Here is a 17,840-nt window from a genome sequence, read left to right on the forward strand (position 1 = left end):
AGGGTCTCACTATGTAGTTGAGACTAATCTGGAACTCACTATGTAGCCCAGGCTGGTCTCAAACTCACAGCGATCCTCCTGCCTCAGACTCCCGAGTACTTGGATTATAGGCGTGCGTCACCACAGCCGGCCTAAATACTCTTCTTCAGTTTCCTTATTTATAAAATGAGAATGTTACGTGTGTAAGATATTGGTATCAGAGTTATTAACGCTATCCTTTAAAACATATATAGGGGCTGGGGATTTAGCTCAGCGACACAGCACCTGCTTGGCAAGATCAAGGTCCTGATTTTGATCCCTAGTACCAAAAACTAAAACAAAAAAACATATTTAGCATTTCAGTGGATTAACACAGTAATAGTCTGTTTGGCCTGTGCCCTTCAAATGATGTAGGAATTTCTGCTCCTTCATCTGGTGTCTTGGGGACTTCTGCTGTATCTTCTGTGTTTAGTTCGTTATTAGCAAAGAGCACCAGGAAGGAGAATCTCCTGAGATATTTGGATGTGAAACATTTTAGTTTAGTTCACGTCCATTAACTAGACCCTCGTCACATAGTCTCAACTTCTAACTCCAAGGCAGGTAGGGTCTTTTCAGCATCAGGAAGAAGAAACAGGATTACCTGTGTCCATTGCAGCTCCTTAAATTTGTACTTTTTTTCTTTTTCAACTAGGAATAGAAAGCACTGGGTTTAGGGCCGGTGATTTAGCCCAGTGGTTCCGGCTCCTGCCTCGCAAGCACAAGGACTTGGGTTCGATCTCTGGTACCAAAAAAAAAAAAAAAAAAAAAAAAAAAAACAGAGTGGTTTGGTTATCCTCGGGACAAAAAAAAAAAAAAAAAAAAAAAGCACCGGGCTTGAATTTGGAATCTTCCTGCCTCAGCCTCCTAGAGTGCTGGGATTACAGGTATGGGGCCACCATTCCTGGCTAACATTTTTTTTTCTTTTGAGATAGTCTTTCTATGTATTCCAGGCTTGGCTTGAACTCAATATGTAGAACAGGCTGACCTCAGACTCCCAGCTATTTTCCTGCCTCAGCTTCCTGAGTGCTGGAATTACAGTACCAGGTGTGTGCCATCACACCTGACTCTGGTTAATGCGTTTTGATTCAAAATTCACCATCAAAGTCTTTACCCTATTGCATGTTGCTTTTTGTACTCTTGGTTCCTCAGAATTTATTTCCAAATTTCTTGGCAGTGATCCAGTTTGTAAGTCAAAGCAGCTCTAGTACTTGCTATATTTAGGAGAGTTTGCCTCCCAGGCAATTATGTCATGTTATTTTCATTTGTGACTTCATTTTGGGGTTTAAACTTCTTTTATCTCACTAGTCTTGCTTACTTTTGAATGAGTAAAAATGCATCCATTGCAAACATTTTCCAGTGCTTGTGTAAGAAATTCAGTAGAATATTGAACAAAGCCAGCACCAGAGTCACAGTCAGTGTCCGCCCATGTCCAGTCTGCCAGCCCACTAGCAGAAGGAGAGTGGACAAGCCCGGTACTGTCTCCTGAAGGTCAGCACATGCAGACTTGGGGCTCCTAGAGAAATGCATTCCAGTGTGGAGAAAATTTCTCTTTGCCTCCTGCCCACCTAAGATGAAACTTGGAGAGTCAGCACAAGTCTTCTAGTTGATTTGAGCTGCACTTTCAGGGTCATTACTGTTCTCCCCTTCCCCTGGAATATGTTACAGAGGCCCTTTTGTACACGAGTACAAAGCATAGCACTGCTCATGGAGCCGTCATGTTAGAAAATCTGCTGAGACTCTTCCAAGCCTAAGTATTCAGTGCATTCTTAGATCATTCAGTGTTTTAATTTATACGGTTTGTTGAAAACTTAATTTTGGACAAAGTTGCTTCTAGAACATTATCATTGTGGGACTTTATTTCTTTTGTAGGTTAGTAGGCCTGTTCATTGTTGTTGGTTGAGGATTTTTTTTACGGGGGTGGTTTTTGAGACAGGGTCTCACTATGTAATTGAGACTGACCTGGAACTCACTATATAGCCCAGGCTGGTCTCGAACTCAACAGAAGTCCTCCTGCCTCAGCTGCCCGAGTGCTGGAATTACAGGCATGTGCCACGGTGAGGATTTTTTGCTTGTTTGTTTGTTTTGTTTTTTGAGACAGGGTCTCACTATGTAGTTGAGACTGATTTGGAACTCACTGTGGAGTCGGGGCTGGCCTGAACTCTCAGCGATCCTCCTGCCTCAGACTCCCATATAGGCGTGTCACTCTGGCTGGGTTGAGGATGTTTTAGTACTTTTCTGAATTCCTCAGGGCGGGTAGCATGTGGGGAAAGTCATATCCAAGTAGCCATAAGTATGTGCTTAAATACAAGGAGTGATCAAAATGTACAGTGTATGTTTGAATAAAAAAATTATTGCAGGGGCCGGGGATTTAGCTCAGTGGTTCTGCTGCCTGCCTCGCAAGCACAAGGTCCCGAGTTTGATCTCCCATGCTAAAAAAACAAACAAACAAACAAATTTGCAGTACAAGACATTAACATTAACCTCCCTCACTTCAAACACACCCAGTCTACTTGTCACTTTCTGAAGCAGTTTTGAAAATTGTCTTTCCTGTGTTTATGAAGTGCCATAAAAAATACAGTGGAAGGGCCAGGGATTTAGCTCAATGGTTCTGCTGCCTGTCTTGCAAGGGACAAGGTCCTGAGCTCAAGCCCTGGCACCAAAAAAAAAAAAAAAAAAAAAAAACCCAAAACAAAACAAACAGTGAAAGCTGCCATCCAATGAAAAAGCAGGCTTCTAAAAATGATGCTGTGTTCTCATCCACTTTATTCACCAGATTTAGCACTGTGCAACTCCTGGCTCTTCCTGAAAGTAAAAATCATCACAAAAGGAAAACATTTTGAAGTAATTCAGGACATTAAAGCAGTCATGACAGAGCAACTGAAGACACTCAAGAAAGAGGACTTGCAGAACTGCTTCAGAAAGTGTCACCAGGCCTGGTGGCACACGCCTGTAATCCCAGCACTTGGGAGGCTGAGGCAGGAGGATCACTGTGAGTTCGAGACCAGCCTGGGCTACATAGTGAGTTCCAGGTCCGTCTCAACACATAGTGAGACCCTGTCTAAAAAAACGCAAAAAACAAAACAAAACAAAAACCAAAAAAAGAAAGTGTCAAGAATGTTGGGATAGGTGTGTGCAGAGAGGGGGCCATATCCTGGGGACTTAATAGCAATATCTTTTACTGTAATAAATTTTAAAAAATCAAACATTCACCATATTTTTCAGTCATATCTCTTAACTTATGAAGTAGGCTTCCTCTTCTTTCTCTTCCTTTTCTTCATCTTCCTCTAATTCTCTCTACCACTAGAAAGAAATTTCACTATGCTTGTTGGAGAGGTTTTTTCTTAAAATAGTTTTCAAAAGCTAAGAGCTGATCAGCTGTGAATATTCTTTCCTTTGCTTGATCTCCTCAGCACTAAGTAATCTTAAAATTATATAATGTATTATTCTTCCATAGATACGAGTATCACAGATACTTAACAGTTTAATAACTACGTTTTGATATTTATATGTTAACATGATGGTGATAGCCAATCTCTTAAACATTTGTTTTTGCCACATTGCATCATGTTGTGCTTTTCTCAAAGCAGAGGCGTATTTTTATTTCTCTATCTAGTAAGGGTAAGATAGCAGTATGGAGGGCTGGTTGGTGTGGTTAAATTAACTCCATTAGCTTTTTCCTCCTAACCGCAGGAGTCATGATTGCTTTGCCACAAACCGTATTTAGGAAATGGAAGAAGGGTTGAGCGTGGTGCCACAAGCCTATAACCCTAGCACTCTAGAGGCTGAGGCAGGAGCATCTGCAAGTTCAAGGCCAGCCTGGACTACATAATAAGACCTGTCTAAAAAACCCAAAGAACAAACAAAAAAGCAACTGAGGTGTTTTCCTGATATTAAGGCACTAACTGCCTTCATCCTATAAGAAAAAAAAAGGAGGTATATTGCTAGGTGTAAGTACATATACTTCAAAAATTTATTTGGAGTATAATTATGTCTCAGATAAAAGCAAAAACCATAAAATTGCAAGGTTTCGCTTGTCATTCTGCTTGTTTCTGATGTTCTGTGGCTCCTCTTAGCCAGTTTCTTAGTCTTAGCTCCATTTGTAAAGGACTTGTTTTCTGTGGGTCTCATTTTTGCCACTTGTTAAAGTGAGGGGATTAAAACCAAGATAATTTGAACTGAATTTTTTTGGGTATTGGCGATTGAATTCAGGACCTTGGGATTGCAAGGCAGGCGGTAACACCACTGAGCTAAATCCTCGGCCCTGGATGTTTTGTTTTGTTTGTTTTGTGTTTTTTGGGGGGGATACTGGGGATCAAACTCAGGTCCTTGTGCTTTCTAGGTAGGTGGAGGTACCACTGAGCTAAATCCCCAGCCCTGGAGGTTTTGTTTTAAACAGAGTCTCATTATGTATTCCAGGCTGGCCTTGAAGTGGAGGGGATCCTCTTGCCTCAGCTTCCCAGAGTGCTGAGATTACAGGTGTGATCTACCCCACCTGTTTGTTTTGTTTTGGTGTGGGGGAATTGAACTCAATACCTTGAGCTTGCCAGGCAGGTGCTGTGCCATTGAGCTACCCCGCCCCCCGCCAATCGCAGTTTTTGAACTGGAGTTTTAAAAAGTCTTTAGCTATCTTTTAGTGACTAGAAATAGAGGAATACATAGACTAAATAGTAAAAGTTTAAAAAAATTTTTTTAAAAGCTTAGGGGTCAAGTATTGAATTTTCTGAGTCATTTTATCTTTTGGGGGATTAAATTTAAGATTGAGTCGTAAAGATTGTTAAGCAGCAGTGTAAGTGCTGTGTCATTGTCATCTCTTGCTTTGGCTTACATTGCTAGACTCCAGCGAGGAGTGCTGTGTGCATCACATGGCTAACGGGGCGGGGAGGGGCAGTATCTAGCGGATGATTCTTTCCAGAGAAATAGATTGAATTAACTTACTTGGTCAGAAATGCGGCAGGCCTAGTGCCTGCTTACAGATCCAGAATGCATTGAGCCAGGCCGGACACAAGCAGTCTGGAGAGAGACCCATAAATGAGCAGGTGAGGCTTGGAGCCTTGGGATGAAGGGTTTTGTGTGTGTGTCTGTCATGTTTTATACTGAGGTATCAGTGCTCTCTAAAACAGCATTGGGTAAAGGAGCTTTGTTTTTGGGGGTCCACGTGGAAGTAAAAAGTATCAGCTCCTATCAGTGTGTTCTTTGATGTGGGAATTTAGCAGGGTGAAGGGCCTCAGTATTCTAGTAATCATGGGCTCTTTTTTGTTGCCAATCCCCTGATGATCAGGACAAATGGTGACTGAATGGAACCCTGCCAAGCTGGGAAATTCCATCAAGTTCATAACACAGCTGTTGTCCTTGTAGTGTTTAGGGAGGTACCTGGGGTGGGAATTTAATCTATTGTTCCGGATTTGGAGTTTGTTGCTCCAGTCTCCTGCAGAGAAGTTCAGGTTTGCCTGAGGGAGCATATGTGTTATGAACCCTGTCAGTTGAGAGCTGATTGCTCTAGAGATCTATACTGAGGATTTGGTTTACTTCTAGTGAAATACCATGTTGATTAAAGGAAAAGTGTTTGGTTAAATAAATTTAAAAACAACAGTAACAAGACAGTTCAGCTTGATATGTAATGGGTTTTGAAAGAAATTCATTAAAAACAAATGTGGCGGATAAGTTACCATTTAGAAATTGAAAGCTTGTGAGGTTCTCTGATGTTGACTGAAATCATGCTGCAGGAGAGGATAGACCTTGACATGGGTCAGATAATAAATGGTCTCTGGGCGTGGCAGGGAGACTGGCTTCCTTCTAAGCCTGGGAAACCAGCACTGCCTTTTGGCCATGACGTTCTCACAATATCTGTATTCTGTGTCATTGAAATTAATCACCAGAAAGCCAACAACTATGGAAGAAATTAATAATAATCTAGATACTGCAGTTCTGTCTCTTGCTCACAGTGCCCCATTCCTTAAAAAAGGACAGGATGTCACGTGTAGAGAAAATTTAAGTGAGCCCATAAGCAGTATCTTGTCTTTCATAATCATTATTAAAAGTTTATTAAAGTTTTTTTTGAAACTCAGAATGCATTTTTTCAGGAAAACAATGTTATAAATGATAGTTTTGTTTCTGAACTAATCCAGATGACAGAAGACAGTTTCCTCTTAAAAGTGACAAAGAGATTTTTAAAAAATGTTTTTATTTTTTGGTTTTTTGAGACAGGGTCTCACTATGTAGTTGAGACTGACCTGGTACTCATTATGTTTCCCAGACTGGTCTCAAACTCACAGTGATCCTCCTGCCTCAGCTTCCCGAGTGCTAGGATTACAGGTATGCACCACCATGCCCGGCTCAAAGAGATTTTTTTTTTTTTTTTTTTTTTTAGCTTGCCAGGCAGGAGGAGGAACCACTGAGCGAAATCCCCGGCCTGTCAAAGAGATATGTTTTGAAAGATGTCAGGCTTGCCTTTGGCAACAGATCTACTTTGTTCCCTGAAGCATTCCATGTTTCTAATTTGTTTTTTTTCCCCCTTTCACACTAAAACCAAAAAACTCAAAAGTCAGACCCCCCCTTTTTTTTGGTACCCAGGATCGAACTCGGGGTGTTGCCCTTTCAAGGGAGGTGGTGGAACCACTGAGCTAAATCCTTGGTCCTTCAGATACTTTCAACGGAACTTGTTTCTGGGATTAGAGGGGAAAAGCTATTTGATAAGAATTTTATTCACACACAGGTTTTTTTTGGTATCGAGGATCAAACTCAGGTCCTGCACTTGTGAGGCAGGTGATGGCACCACTGAGCTAAATCCCTGGCCCCACATTCAGGTTTTGAACAGTGGTCCTTCCAGGAGTGTGTGCTTACCCACTTTTCAAGTTTTTTGTAGGTAGTATCACGTTTAATGTTGGTGGTATTGTTGCTTTTTTTTTTTTTTTTTTTTTTTTTTTTTTTTTTTTTTTTTTTTGAGATTGGGTCTTCATAGCCCAGTTTGACCTTCAAACTTCTGGACTCAAACCATACGGGGTTAGGATTCTGCATCTTAAGAGGATGCTGGCACTGCAGAGATCCCATGTTAGAAACGTGGCTGATGTAAGCTGTGTATGGTGGTGCACACCTGTCCTCCCAGCACTCAGGAGGATCACCAAGAGTTCAAGGCCAGCCTGAACACTGTCAAAAAACCCAAAAAGCAAAGAAACACAGCTAATGTGAAAGAGTGAAATGAAAATATTTTAGTGGTTAGGAAAAATGTTTGTGTCTGTAGGAGTTAAACTTCTTTGCTTGCTTTCCCTGAGTTTTCTTCCTCCTCTTTACCTCCATAGCAGCACCTTCTGGAGAGAATTGGAGGACAAAGGCAGCAACGGGTCTTTTTTTTTTGAAACAGTGTCTCACTCTGTAGTTCAGGCTGGCTTTGAACTTAACTATGTAGCCCAGGCTGGCCTCAATCTCTTGGTGATCCTCCTGCCTCAACCTCCTGAGTGCTGGAATACAGGCGTGCGTCCAGTCAACAGGTCATTGGTCATTTTAAAGCCAGATCACCAATTTCTTATGAGGCAGTGTGGGCACAGACCAAGATAAGTGACCACAGATTTTTAGGAGCACTTGCTGGAGCTTCAGACTTTGTCTTAAACTGCTACCACTTGTTTAACTTAGATATGAATATTATTTAATCTAGCTATACCTTGAGATTAGTCTTGTTTTTGGAATTCCAGAGTTTGTGAACTATCTAAATAAACCGCACAACAGAGAAAGTGCTTATGACCTCATCAGATATTCTTATAACTGTGAACACAGAGCTATTAATAACGAGGCAGGAGTCAGGAGCCCAAGGTTCTGTTCTGTTCTGTGCCTCATCATCATGTCATGTAGTTTTCCTCTTGCCTTAGTTTACTTGTTTTTGAAAACTACTCACCAGATTATTCCACTTCAGCAGGCGTGTGTCAGAATGGGAGACCAGATGTCTGCAGCGCTGTGCCTGGTGACCATGTGGTGTCTCAGTGCCTGCTGATGATGTGGGGCTTATTTTCTGCAGAGTGGTGTCAGTTCTTCTTTAGTGCTAGCCAGAACTGGCGAGTTTAACTGTCGGTTGGATTGGCTGAAGGTGGGCATAGTGCACTGCTGAATTTGTATTTGGTTCTTTCCTGTGAACAACAATAAAGCCTTTTAATAAACCTGAATGTAGTTATAATTGAGTGTACTGGATACATAAAATAATACTCATATATTAAAGAATTGAATGGTCTGTATGAGGTTTGCTTGTTTACAGATAACTAGCTGAAGTGATAGGCTGTAAGTAGCTTATAGAGTAAACAACTTGAGGAATCATTTAACATAATACTGCTTTTACAGATGAGGGAACTCAGCCCTGGAAGGTTACTAACTCAAGTGCATACCTGTAATCCCACAGTGAGTGTCAGATTAAACCAGTGCTCCGGTGAAACATAGGAACTCCCTCACCCAGCTTTCAAATTCATTTAAGGTTAACTTTTTTTGGGGGGTGATAATACACTTTTAATTCATATTCCAACTCTCCTGTCGGTGTCGGGAGTTGGGAATGGTAACCTGAAGTTCTATGAAAACACTAGCCACTTGGGTTCCTGTGTGGGGTTATGATTAGGTTTGACGGTTTGTAAGGAGTCTTCCCTCACCATGCAGAAAGCAGCAAGGGCTCCTGAAATCCTGAGTCCAAATCCCATCCTCCTTACTTAGACTCTGTGCTTCTGCCTGGGCTTGAGCTGGGTTGGGAGTCTGCACACCCCTAGGATCCATTCATCCTAGACCCGACCAAAGCTAGACTTAGTGGTTTTTGGAGGCCAGGGGTACATAGCAGTTTACAAGGGCCATCAATCGCCCTAGCTTTTCTACAGGCTGCTAACCTACAGAAGACAGACCTCAGATTCATCACATTCTGGCTGTAGAGGAGGGAGCTTCTTTGATCCTAAACCCAGAGCCAATGTGTGCCACTTCTGTCTTTGGCAGTTTGGTGCTTTAAAGCTGCAGCATTTCAACTGTATCTATCTCTCCTCTCACCTATGAGTTAGTCTCTCTGCTCAAAACACAGTTCTGAGACTTGTTCCTGGGCTGAGAATTGGACAAAGGTGGCCTCTGCTCACAACTGCCTCAGTTTTTCCAGAGCTTTTCTGAACAGGGCAGGAGGTTTCCCTGTCCCCATCTCTCTGGCAGTGATGGGGTGCTGAGCTTCTGGTTGTGGTTCCATAGATCCTTCCCTAGAGTGATCTAGAATTCTGGAGCCTGTCCCCTCTGGAAGGGCCCTGCACGGTTCTTTACAGCCTTTAGACCTGGCCCTCTCTAGAACTACCCCCCAAACACTCAGAAGTAGAGTTCATGCATGCATTCTCTAGATAACTCATGAATTCCTCCAGTCTTTTGGAGACTCAGGAGAAGTAACACCTTGTAAAAAGATAAAAGATAAAGATAAAGATGGTCAACTAGGAGGAAAGCAGGCATCCAGAAGTCCTATGGATACGGGCAGGAAAGAGCTGATGGGCACAATAGCTTCTAGAGCTGCCATGTGCTTCTCTAGTCATTGCCAGCTATCAGGGAAAAGAGGTCCTTCTGGCTCTAGAGTATTCATCAATTCCAGAAAGCCCCTCCTCCAAGTCTGGCCAGGTAGACTCACACTGAAATAGGTGGCTACTGCTCCAGGACCACTCCACTGGCTTAACCAGAAGCCAGCAGGCCACCAGAGAGTGGCTTTAGGTTGTTCCGACCTGTGTATAAAGTCTCCCTAGTTTCTGCCAAGGCCTGGACCACACGTTGCTCGCAAGTCATGTGGAGGCAAGTCAGTGTTGCTCGCCACCCACTCTGGCAGAAGGCAGCCACAGGCTTGAAGATCTTCAGGAATTCAGAATCCAGCAGGGTGAAGTTGGCCAGATAGTGTCTCTGCCAGACAGGTAGGCAGCCCAGAAGCCGCAGGTGCCAATCGTCATGGTGGTGTGGTTGCACTGCGTGAGCCCTCCTGCCCACTGCCTGCAGAGACCACATCACCCTTGGAGGTATCAGTGCTTTCCTTGTACCACTTCATGCTATTGCTGGTAACCACAAAGGCAGGGTCCTCATGTTGGCCCGATCCAGTCCATGGCCTTCCTGTCACACCCTAGCGGCTCCGGAGCATCACTGCGCATGTCTCCTTGATGTGGGCCTGACCACTTAGGCACAGCTCCCTCTGGAAGGCCTGGGGCCCCTCCTGAGGGTGGGCTGAAGGTTGAGCTCACTGCAGATCTGTTCCAGGAGATGGTGGGAGATGGTCCAAGTGCAGGAGAAGCTGAAGAGCTTCAAAAACGGTCCTTTTAAAAAAAAAAAAAAAGCTGGGACTTTAGCTCAGTGATTCTGCCACCTGCTTTGCAAGGGCAATGTCCCAAGTTTTATCCACGGTACCCAAAAACAAAAACCAAAAAGGGTCCTTCAAGCGGGAATACTCCTCGGACATCCAGTTGTGCAGCTGTGGTTGTCCACTTTGGGGGCCCACACAGACAAGGGGATCTGGAACCCAGGGCCAGTGTGGCGTGCGTGGTGGGCAGGATGAAGGTGTGGAGGCTGTTGAGCTGGATGAGCACAAGCAACGCGGTGTCCTGTCCCCTCTGGTTACCAAAGGGACCATCAGGGTGGAGAGAGAGTGGCAGGGTGCTGAGGGCAAGGAGGGTGACGGTCCTGAACCAGCTTCGCGTGCCCAGGGTGAGCTGGCACAGAGTGCAGGCCACATCCACCCCACCTCCTGGTTGCCAGTCCCAGGCCCGCACTCCTTGCCTCCATGCGGGTGCCTGGACTGACTGGCACCCGGGTCAGGGAGAGGACGAGAAGGGGCTTTTTTTGGTACCAGGGATTGAACTCTGGACCTTACGCTTGCAAGGCAGGCATGGCGTCACTGAGCTGAATCCCTGGCCCCTGAGTGTTTTGATTTGAAAACAGTATTTGTCATCCTTTTGTCTAAAAAATATATAACATATATAAAATATATAACATTTAAGGCATAACTGAATTTTTAAAATAACTTCAAATGGTTTTGTGTGGGATGAAATTCATGCATGAATTTGCTTTTGGATGAACACTTGCAGAACTAACAAATCTAAAGAGCACTTAAAAATATTTTACCCATAATACATGTTTTAAAATAGAGCAGTAGCTAGAGAACTGAGTAATTTTTAGTTTATTGAAAACTTGGGGTCTTGACTAGATATGCGAGTACCTTCACTTTTAGCACACTACTCGTGCTGCCTTTAGAATCATTTTTCATGGTGGAGTGGATGTGTGTGTGTTTAACACCTCTGTTTATACATACTGGCAAGAGCTAAACTGTTGTGATGCAGATGCTGAGGTGTCTTCTCTATGCTTTTGTAGCCTCACAACCTTCACAATTTCCAATTTTATATTTAAAAAAATAAATTTTATCTTCTTGGGCTAAACTTAAACTACTGTTCTTATTTCCTGAATTACGTCTGCCCAGGAGGTGGTCTGTGGAGTATGGAGGCCAGGTCAGGGGGAGGAAAGATGACCATGGATTGAAAACTGCTTTTTACAACCTACCCTTTTATAATGATATTTAAAATTATTGGTGTTTTTGTATTTTCATCCTTGTTCTAAATTAGGGGAAATCATAGCAGATTGAATTGTATAAAAGTCATCACATATTTCTTGGGAAAAATAAAACTTGTGGGCTCTCACTGCATGTTGCTAAGGATGGCACAAACCTCCTTTCAAGTTTCCTTACCGTGAAACCATTTAATTACAGATACTTTTTATTATTTGTAGGACACAACAGCTCTCAAAGGCTAAGTGGTAATAGTTATCACAGAGAGAAAAGGGGAAAGCAGTTATTTTCTGTGGAACCTCTTGACTTTAGGATTTGTCAGGCATTTAACTCCCACTCCCCAAGTTAAGGATTGAACACAAGGACATTTTACTACTAAGCTCCCCCTACTGCCCCTTTTTCAGGAAGGATCTCACTTAAGTTGCCCAGGCAAAGCTCACACTTGTGTTCCGGAAGTGGTGGCACATGCTTGTAATCCCAGCGCTTGGGAGGCTGAGGTGTAGGAGGGTCACTGCAAGTTTATAAAGAGTTCAAGGCCAGCCTGAACTAAGCAGCAAGACCCTGCCACAAAACCAAACCAAACCCTCAAGCTTGTAATCCTTCTGCCTCCACTTCCCAGAGAGGTGGGATTATAGGTGTTCACCTCCGTGCCTGGTAGTGCCACAGGATTTTGAACCCCACCCGGGACTCTTCCTTTGACAGCAGAGCTGTCAGTTTTAGTCCCTGGCCCCATGCTGGTGAAGTATCATTGTCGGCTGGGGAGAGAGCAGCTGTGCACAGAGCGCCTTGGATTCTCACGGGTCCCATCCAGTACAGAGGTGGAGCTGGAGAATGAAAAACTGCTCAGTTCTGCTCTGCAGTTTGTTGATTTCCAGTGTGTTGGATGCCTGATCTTGACAGTTTTGTCTAATCCCATACCAGTTTTTTTTTCCTGTTTTGGTACTGGGGATCAAACTCGGGACCTTGTGCTTCCGATGCAGGCAGTAGAACCACTGAGCTAAATCCCTGGCCCATGCCCAGCTTTTTTTGCTTGCAATTTTGAGGGCTAGGAAGTTCAGGATCAAGGTGAGACAGGGAATCAGTTTACTACTTGGCTGTTTGAAACTAAAGTGTGTTGGCTGTCCAGAGGAAGGTTTTAATAGGCTGTAAATTTAATTATGAATGATGCTTTGTGTATTTCTTGAAAGATAATTACTGACCTAAAACAATGGTTTTATTAGACTGATTTAAAACATGTATATATTTATATATTTATTTACTTAATTTTTATTTTCTTCGGTACCAGGGATGGAACTTGGGACCTTGTGCGGCAGGTGGCAGCACCACTGAGCTAAATCTCCAGCCCCAAAACTGCGTATATTTTTAGTGTGTGCATACACTTAGTGAAATGATTGTTATTAGAGTCAAGCAAATTGACAAACCCATCTTCTCACATAGGGAGCGTATGTCTGTGTATGTGGTAGTGAACCCCTGAAATCTGTTTACATAGCAAATCTCCTGTACACAATGCAGTGTTTTTAACTGTTGTCATGCTGTCCACTGGGTGTCTGTACTTAACACATCCTGCTGCTTTCCACCTTTGGGTTGGTATATCTTGTTTTACCTCATTGTTCCTCTCCTGGCAAGCATTATTCTTCTGTGTATGTATTCAGCTTTATTAGATTCCACATATAAGCAAATCTAATACCTTCTCAATCTGGCCAGGTAGGGTGGTGTACACCTGTATAATCCCAGCACTTAGGAGGCTCAGGCAGGTGTATCGCCATGAATTAGGGCCTGGCCTGAATTACTGAACATAGAGAGACCCTGTCTTCCCAAACAAAACAGTATTTTCTTCATCTAATAAGTATTTCCATAATAAGTGAATCATGAAGTATTTTCTTTTCTGTGTCTGGTGTTTTTATACATAGCATAATCTCCAGGTTCATCCACGTTGCTGCAAATGGCAGGTTCTCCTTTTCAAAGGCTGGATAATATTCCACTGCACACGTATATGAACAACCTTTTAATCTGTCTACTGTGTTAGTTTTCCATTATGGTAATAAGTACCTGAGAGAATCAGTTTATACAGAGAAAAGCTGTATTTTGCTTTTTTGTTTTTGTTTTTGTGGTACTGGGGATCAAACTCAGGCCCTTATGCTTGCAAGACAGACTGTGGAACCACTGAGCCAAATCCCCGGCCTGAAAGCTATATTTTGGCTCACCATTTTAGAGGTTCATGCCTATTGTTTTGGGTCTGTGGCAGCAGCACATCCAGGGCAGGGGAGGTGGCAGAGCACAGTTGTTCACTTCTGGGTCATGAAGTGAGAAATAGAAAGGATGAGTCTGGGCTTCTATTACCCCCTTCAAGCACACACTTGTATGACCTGTGAAGACCTCCCACTAAGCCACTGCTAAAGGCTGCACCTCCTCCCAGCATACTGAGGTGGGGAACAAGCTCAGAACACATGGACCTCAAGGGAAAGATCCAAACCATAAAATTCATTGCCAGATGCTTAGGTTGTTTCCTTAGCTTGACTGTTCTGAGTAATGTTGCAGTGAACACGAGAGCACAGATGCCTCAATGAATTTAATCAAATTGCAGGTATAGCACTACAATGACATGAGAGCACAGCTAACTCTGAATGATTTTAATCAAATAGAAAGTATAAGGTGGATGTGGTGGCACATGTGTGTAATCTGAGCTACTCCAGAGGCTGAGGCAGGAGGATTACAAACCCACGTAGCCTGGACAAATTAGTGAGACCCTGTCTCTAAAAATAAATAGGGCTGGTGTGCAGCTCGGTGATAGTGCATTTACCCTCAGAATATAAGACGCAAGTTTCACTATTTTGAAATGCTAGTCATGAAAAAAGATGAGATTTTAGGAAGTCAAGATCCCGTGAAATTTTAACAACACGTTTGTTTTTAGAAAATGAATCAAGTAATTCTTTCTACCCTTTTTCATATGATGGAATTACCTAGAATTTGAAAGATCATCAATTAATTAATTAGTTTTTCAGTATTGGGGATTGAACCCAGGCCAACAGCTCATTGAGTAATGGCTCCAGCACTGAGTTATACCCTGTCCAATCATGGAAAGTTCTAGGTCAGGAGTCAAAGTAGCCATTTCAAATAGGAAACCTGATATTTAAACATTAGGTATACGAAGGAAGGCTCAAATTTATTATTAAGATTTTTGAAAATATTTTATTTGGAAGTTGTTTTACTTTCCTCATTGCTGATACACAATGCCTGACGCACACAGTTTAAAGGAGGAAAGGTTTATTTTGGCTACAGATTGTAGAGGGTTCAGTGCATAGTCTGCTGGCTCCAGTGCAGTGTGGCCTGGCAGAAGAGAAGCAGCCCATGGCATGGCAGACAGGAAGGAGAGGGATCAAGGGAGGAATGCGGGGAGATAGACCATGGCCCAAGTGACCCAGCTCTTCTGACCAGGCTTCACCTCCTCAATCACATTTAGCTATAAACTCATCAGTCTACTAATCCACTGCTGAGTAATACCCTTGTGATACCAATCACCTCCCAAAAGCCCCATCTGTGAGTGCATGAGGCTTTGAGGGAGACATCTAGGTATAAACTATTAACAGTAGTCTAATAAATTCAGTATTTAATATCTGCCAGAGACTCCTGCAGTAAATCTCTAGTCCCTACCTGCCCAGTGTGTGATGCAGGCCTGAGAAATAAATACAAGAAGACACAGAACTAGGAGAGAAAGCTGGGTGCCAGGATGACCAATGCCGGTGCAACTGACAAGGGCATGGGCCAGTCCCAGGCACTGACTTTTATTGGCAATCAATTGGGTTAAAGGCAACTACAAGTGGTTTCTATGGAAATGAATGTAAACAAGGCTTGTAAAGGACAAGACAAACGATTCTCAAATTAGGAACAGAATATACAAAAATACACCGTTATAAATAGAACATTGTCCTTTTAGTCTGAAGGTTTTAGTTGTGGGAAGGGAATTTGGGTGCAAGTTACTCTGACCTGGCACATTGGCTTTGGCCTGGTCACTTTTATAAACAAGCCAGTTGTGGGGTTAACTCTTCTCAGCTGCTTTGGGCATGATCACTATTACAGTCCCCTGCAAGCATCTTTCCAAATCTTGGTATTTTCCCCCCTCATACAGTATAAAGAATATGTAAAGGATATTTTCACCCAGTCACGTACAGAGAGGGACAAATCTTCCCAGCCTCCCCCAATTTGGAAGAATTGTTCTCTTTTTCATTCTAGACACCTGCCTACAAGAAGTCCACCTCACTCCTGGGCTTACTTTTCCCCTCTGTACTTTGTTTTGTGGAGAATTTGGTAGCTGGTACAGTCAGTTTGTATATTGGCACTTAATCCCTCATGCTGCCTCTCATACTTTGTACATTGAAACATACAGCAAAGCCTTGTAGTGGTGCATTTGGGTACTGGGGTGGGATGACTTCTGATGTTTTAGGGTACTGCAATATTTGTTTTTTGCATGTTGGTAATTGTGGTCACCTCCCATCTTAGCCCTATGGGGGAAATTATAAAATGATTGAAAAAGATCTGTAGCTGTCACAAAATGGTCCTGTCTCATTTATTTTATTGTGGTCTGATTGCTCCACCTCTAGTTCTAACCTGGGGTGATGGGGATTATTATTATTATTTTTTTGTACCTGTGATTGAACTCGGGACCTTGGACTTTCGAGCCAGGCGGTGGCACCACTGAGCTAAATTCTGGGCCCTGTGGGGATTGATTTATATGAAAGGGAGATTGGGAAGAATAGATTGCTAGTCAAATACAAATAGTAGCCATAAAGTTTCCTGTTTGACTTAAGTTAGCAGTATAGGTAATATGTCAGCTTATCTCTTGGAGTTTCTATCAACTTAGACTTTCAAAAGCCTATTTCAGTCTTCGTTCAAGAAAGGTTATTTCACCGTGCAGGGTACTGCACACTTGTAGTCCCAGCAGTCTGGGAGGCCGAGGCAGAAGGATTTCAAGTTCAAGCCCAGCCTGGACAACTTAGCAATTTAGTAAATCTCTGTGTCAAAATAAAAAAAGACTGGAGATGTAGCTCAATATGAAGGTCTTGGGTACAATCTGCACCCTCCCAAGCAGTTTCATTTATTAAAAATGTAATATTTTTTATTGACTAACCTGACTCATTTTATATATTGTTTTAAGAACAGTTTGGCGTGTGACTTAGCAATGAAGATGTACTGTATAGGATAGTTAACAGACTGTGAGGCTTGAGGTCAAAAGACATTATTTAAATGTCTGTTTCTGTGAATAAGTTGATTTTTTTGCACTTTATTAATAAAAAGGACAAAATGGCACTTGTTTTGTCTACCTTCCAGAAATGTGAGAAAAAGTGAATAGCAATGACTTATCTTGGGCAAGTCAGTTCATTTCTGAGCTTTATTTTTTCCTTTTTTTTTCATTAACGTTTATTGGTACATTTTAGATATACAGTGCAGTTATATATTCATCGCTGGAATCTTGTACCTTTACATAATGTGTCTTGGTTCTTATTTTTTCCCCAAGACCTTTATTTTTTCTTATCTTTCAAATAAAAAAGCACCATCTAGCTATCATATTTTAAGTATTGATTCTTTTTTGTTTGGTTGGTTTTTTGGTACCAGGGATTGAACTCAGGACTTAGTGTTTACAAGGCAGGCGCAGTGCTGCTGAGCTACATCCCTGGCCCTTATTGTTTTTTGTTTGTTTGTTTCAAAAAACTGTTGAGCATTTATAGAAACAAATGTTTTCCATGTGGAGTGCTCATCCTATGAAACTTCTCTGTCCCCTCAACAGGCAATTGTAGCAGTGCAGAATGGCTGACCTCAGTCTTGCAGATGCGTTAACGGAGCCACCTCCAGAAATTGAGGAAGAGATCAAGTGCGACTTCATGGCCACCCTGGAGGCAGAGGCCTATGATGATGTTGTAGGGGAAACTGTTGGAAAAACAGACTATATTCCTCTCATGGATGATGACGAGAAGACTGGGAACTCAGAGTCAAAGAGGAAACCATGCTCGGATACCAGCCAGGTTGAAGGCAAGTATTTAAACCAAACTGCACATACCTTTGTAGAAAGGAGGTTGTGTCATGATCTTAGAAACCCCAAGGAAAATGAGTTGAGTTCCTTTTAGTTTAGGTTAGTAAGAAACCAAGGAGATACACACTCAACTAAAGGGTGGTGAGTCCGTCTGTGAGGCTGTAGATCTATCCTTCCTTCCTTCCTTCCTTCCTTCCTCCCTCCCTCCCTCCCTCCCTCCCTCCTTTCTTTCTTTCTTTCTTTCTTTCTTTCTTTCTTTCTTTCTTTCTTTCTTTC

General features: G+C 42.6%; 1 protein-coding gene across 13 annotated transcripts in view; it reads left to right on the forward strand.

Moving 5' to 3' along the window:
- The window catches only part of Map4 (microtubule associated protein 4), a 124,715-nt gene that overhangs the window by 12,548 nt on the left and 94,327 nt on the right, over positions 1-17,840 (forward strand). For 5 of the 13 annotated variants that reach the window (XM_010624305.3, XM_010624306.3, XM_010624307.3 and 2 more), the window contains exons 1-2: positions 4,891-5,054; positions 17,322-17,563. In XM_010624305.3, coding sequence (XP_010622607.1) covers positions 17,341-17,563 — 223 coding nt within the window. In that variant the 5' untranslated portion in view covers positions 4,891-5,054; positions 17,322-17,340. Of the gene's footprint in view, positions 1-4,887; positions 5,055-17,321; positions 17,564-17,840 lie in introns of those variants that run through there. The other 8 variants (XM_010624302.3, XM_010624304.3, XM_033762612.1 and 5 more) reach the window with 6 other exon arrangements.

This window comes from Fukomys damarensis, unplaced genomic scaffold (genome assembly GCF_012274545.1).
Source record: "Fukomys damarensis isolate Sample0158 unplaced genomic scaffold, DMR_v1.0_HiC HiC_scaffold_12, whole genome shotgun sequence".
Lineage (NCBI taxonomy): Eukaryota > Metazoa > Chordata > Mammalia > Rodentia > Bathyergidae > Fukomys > Fukomys damarensis.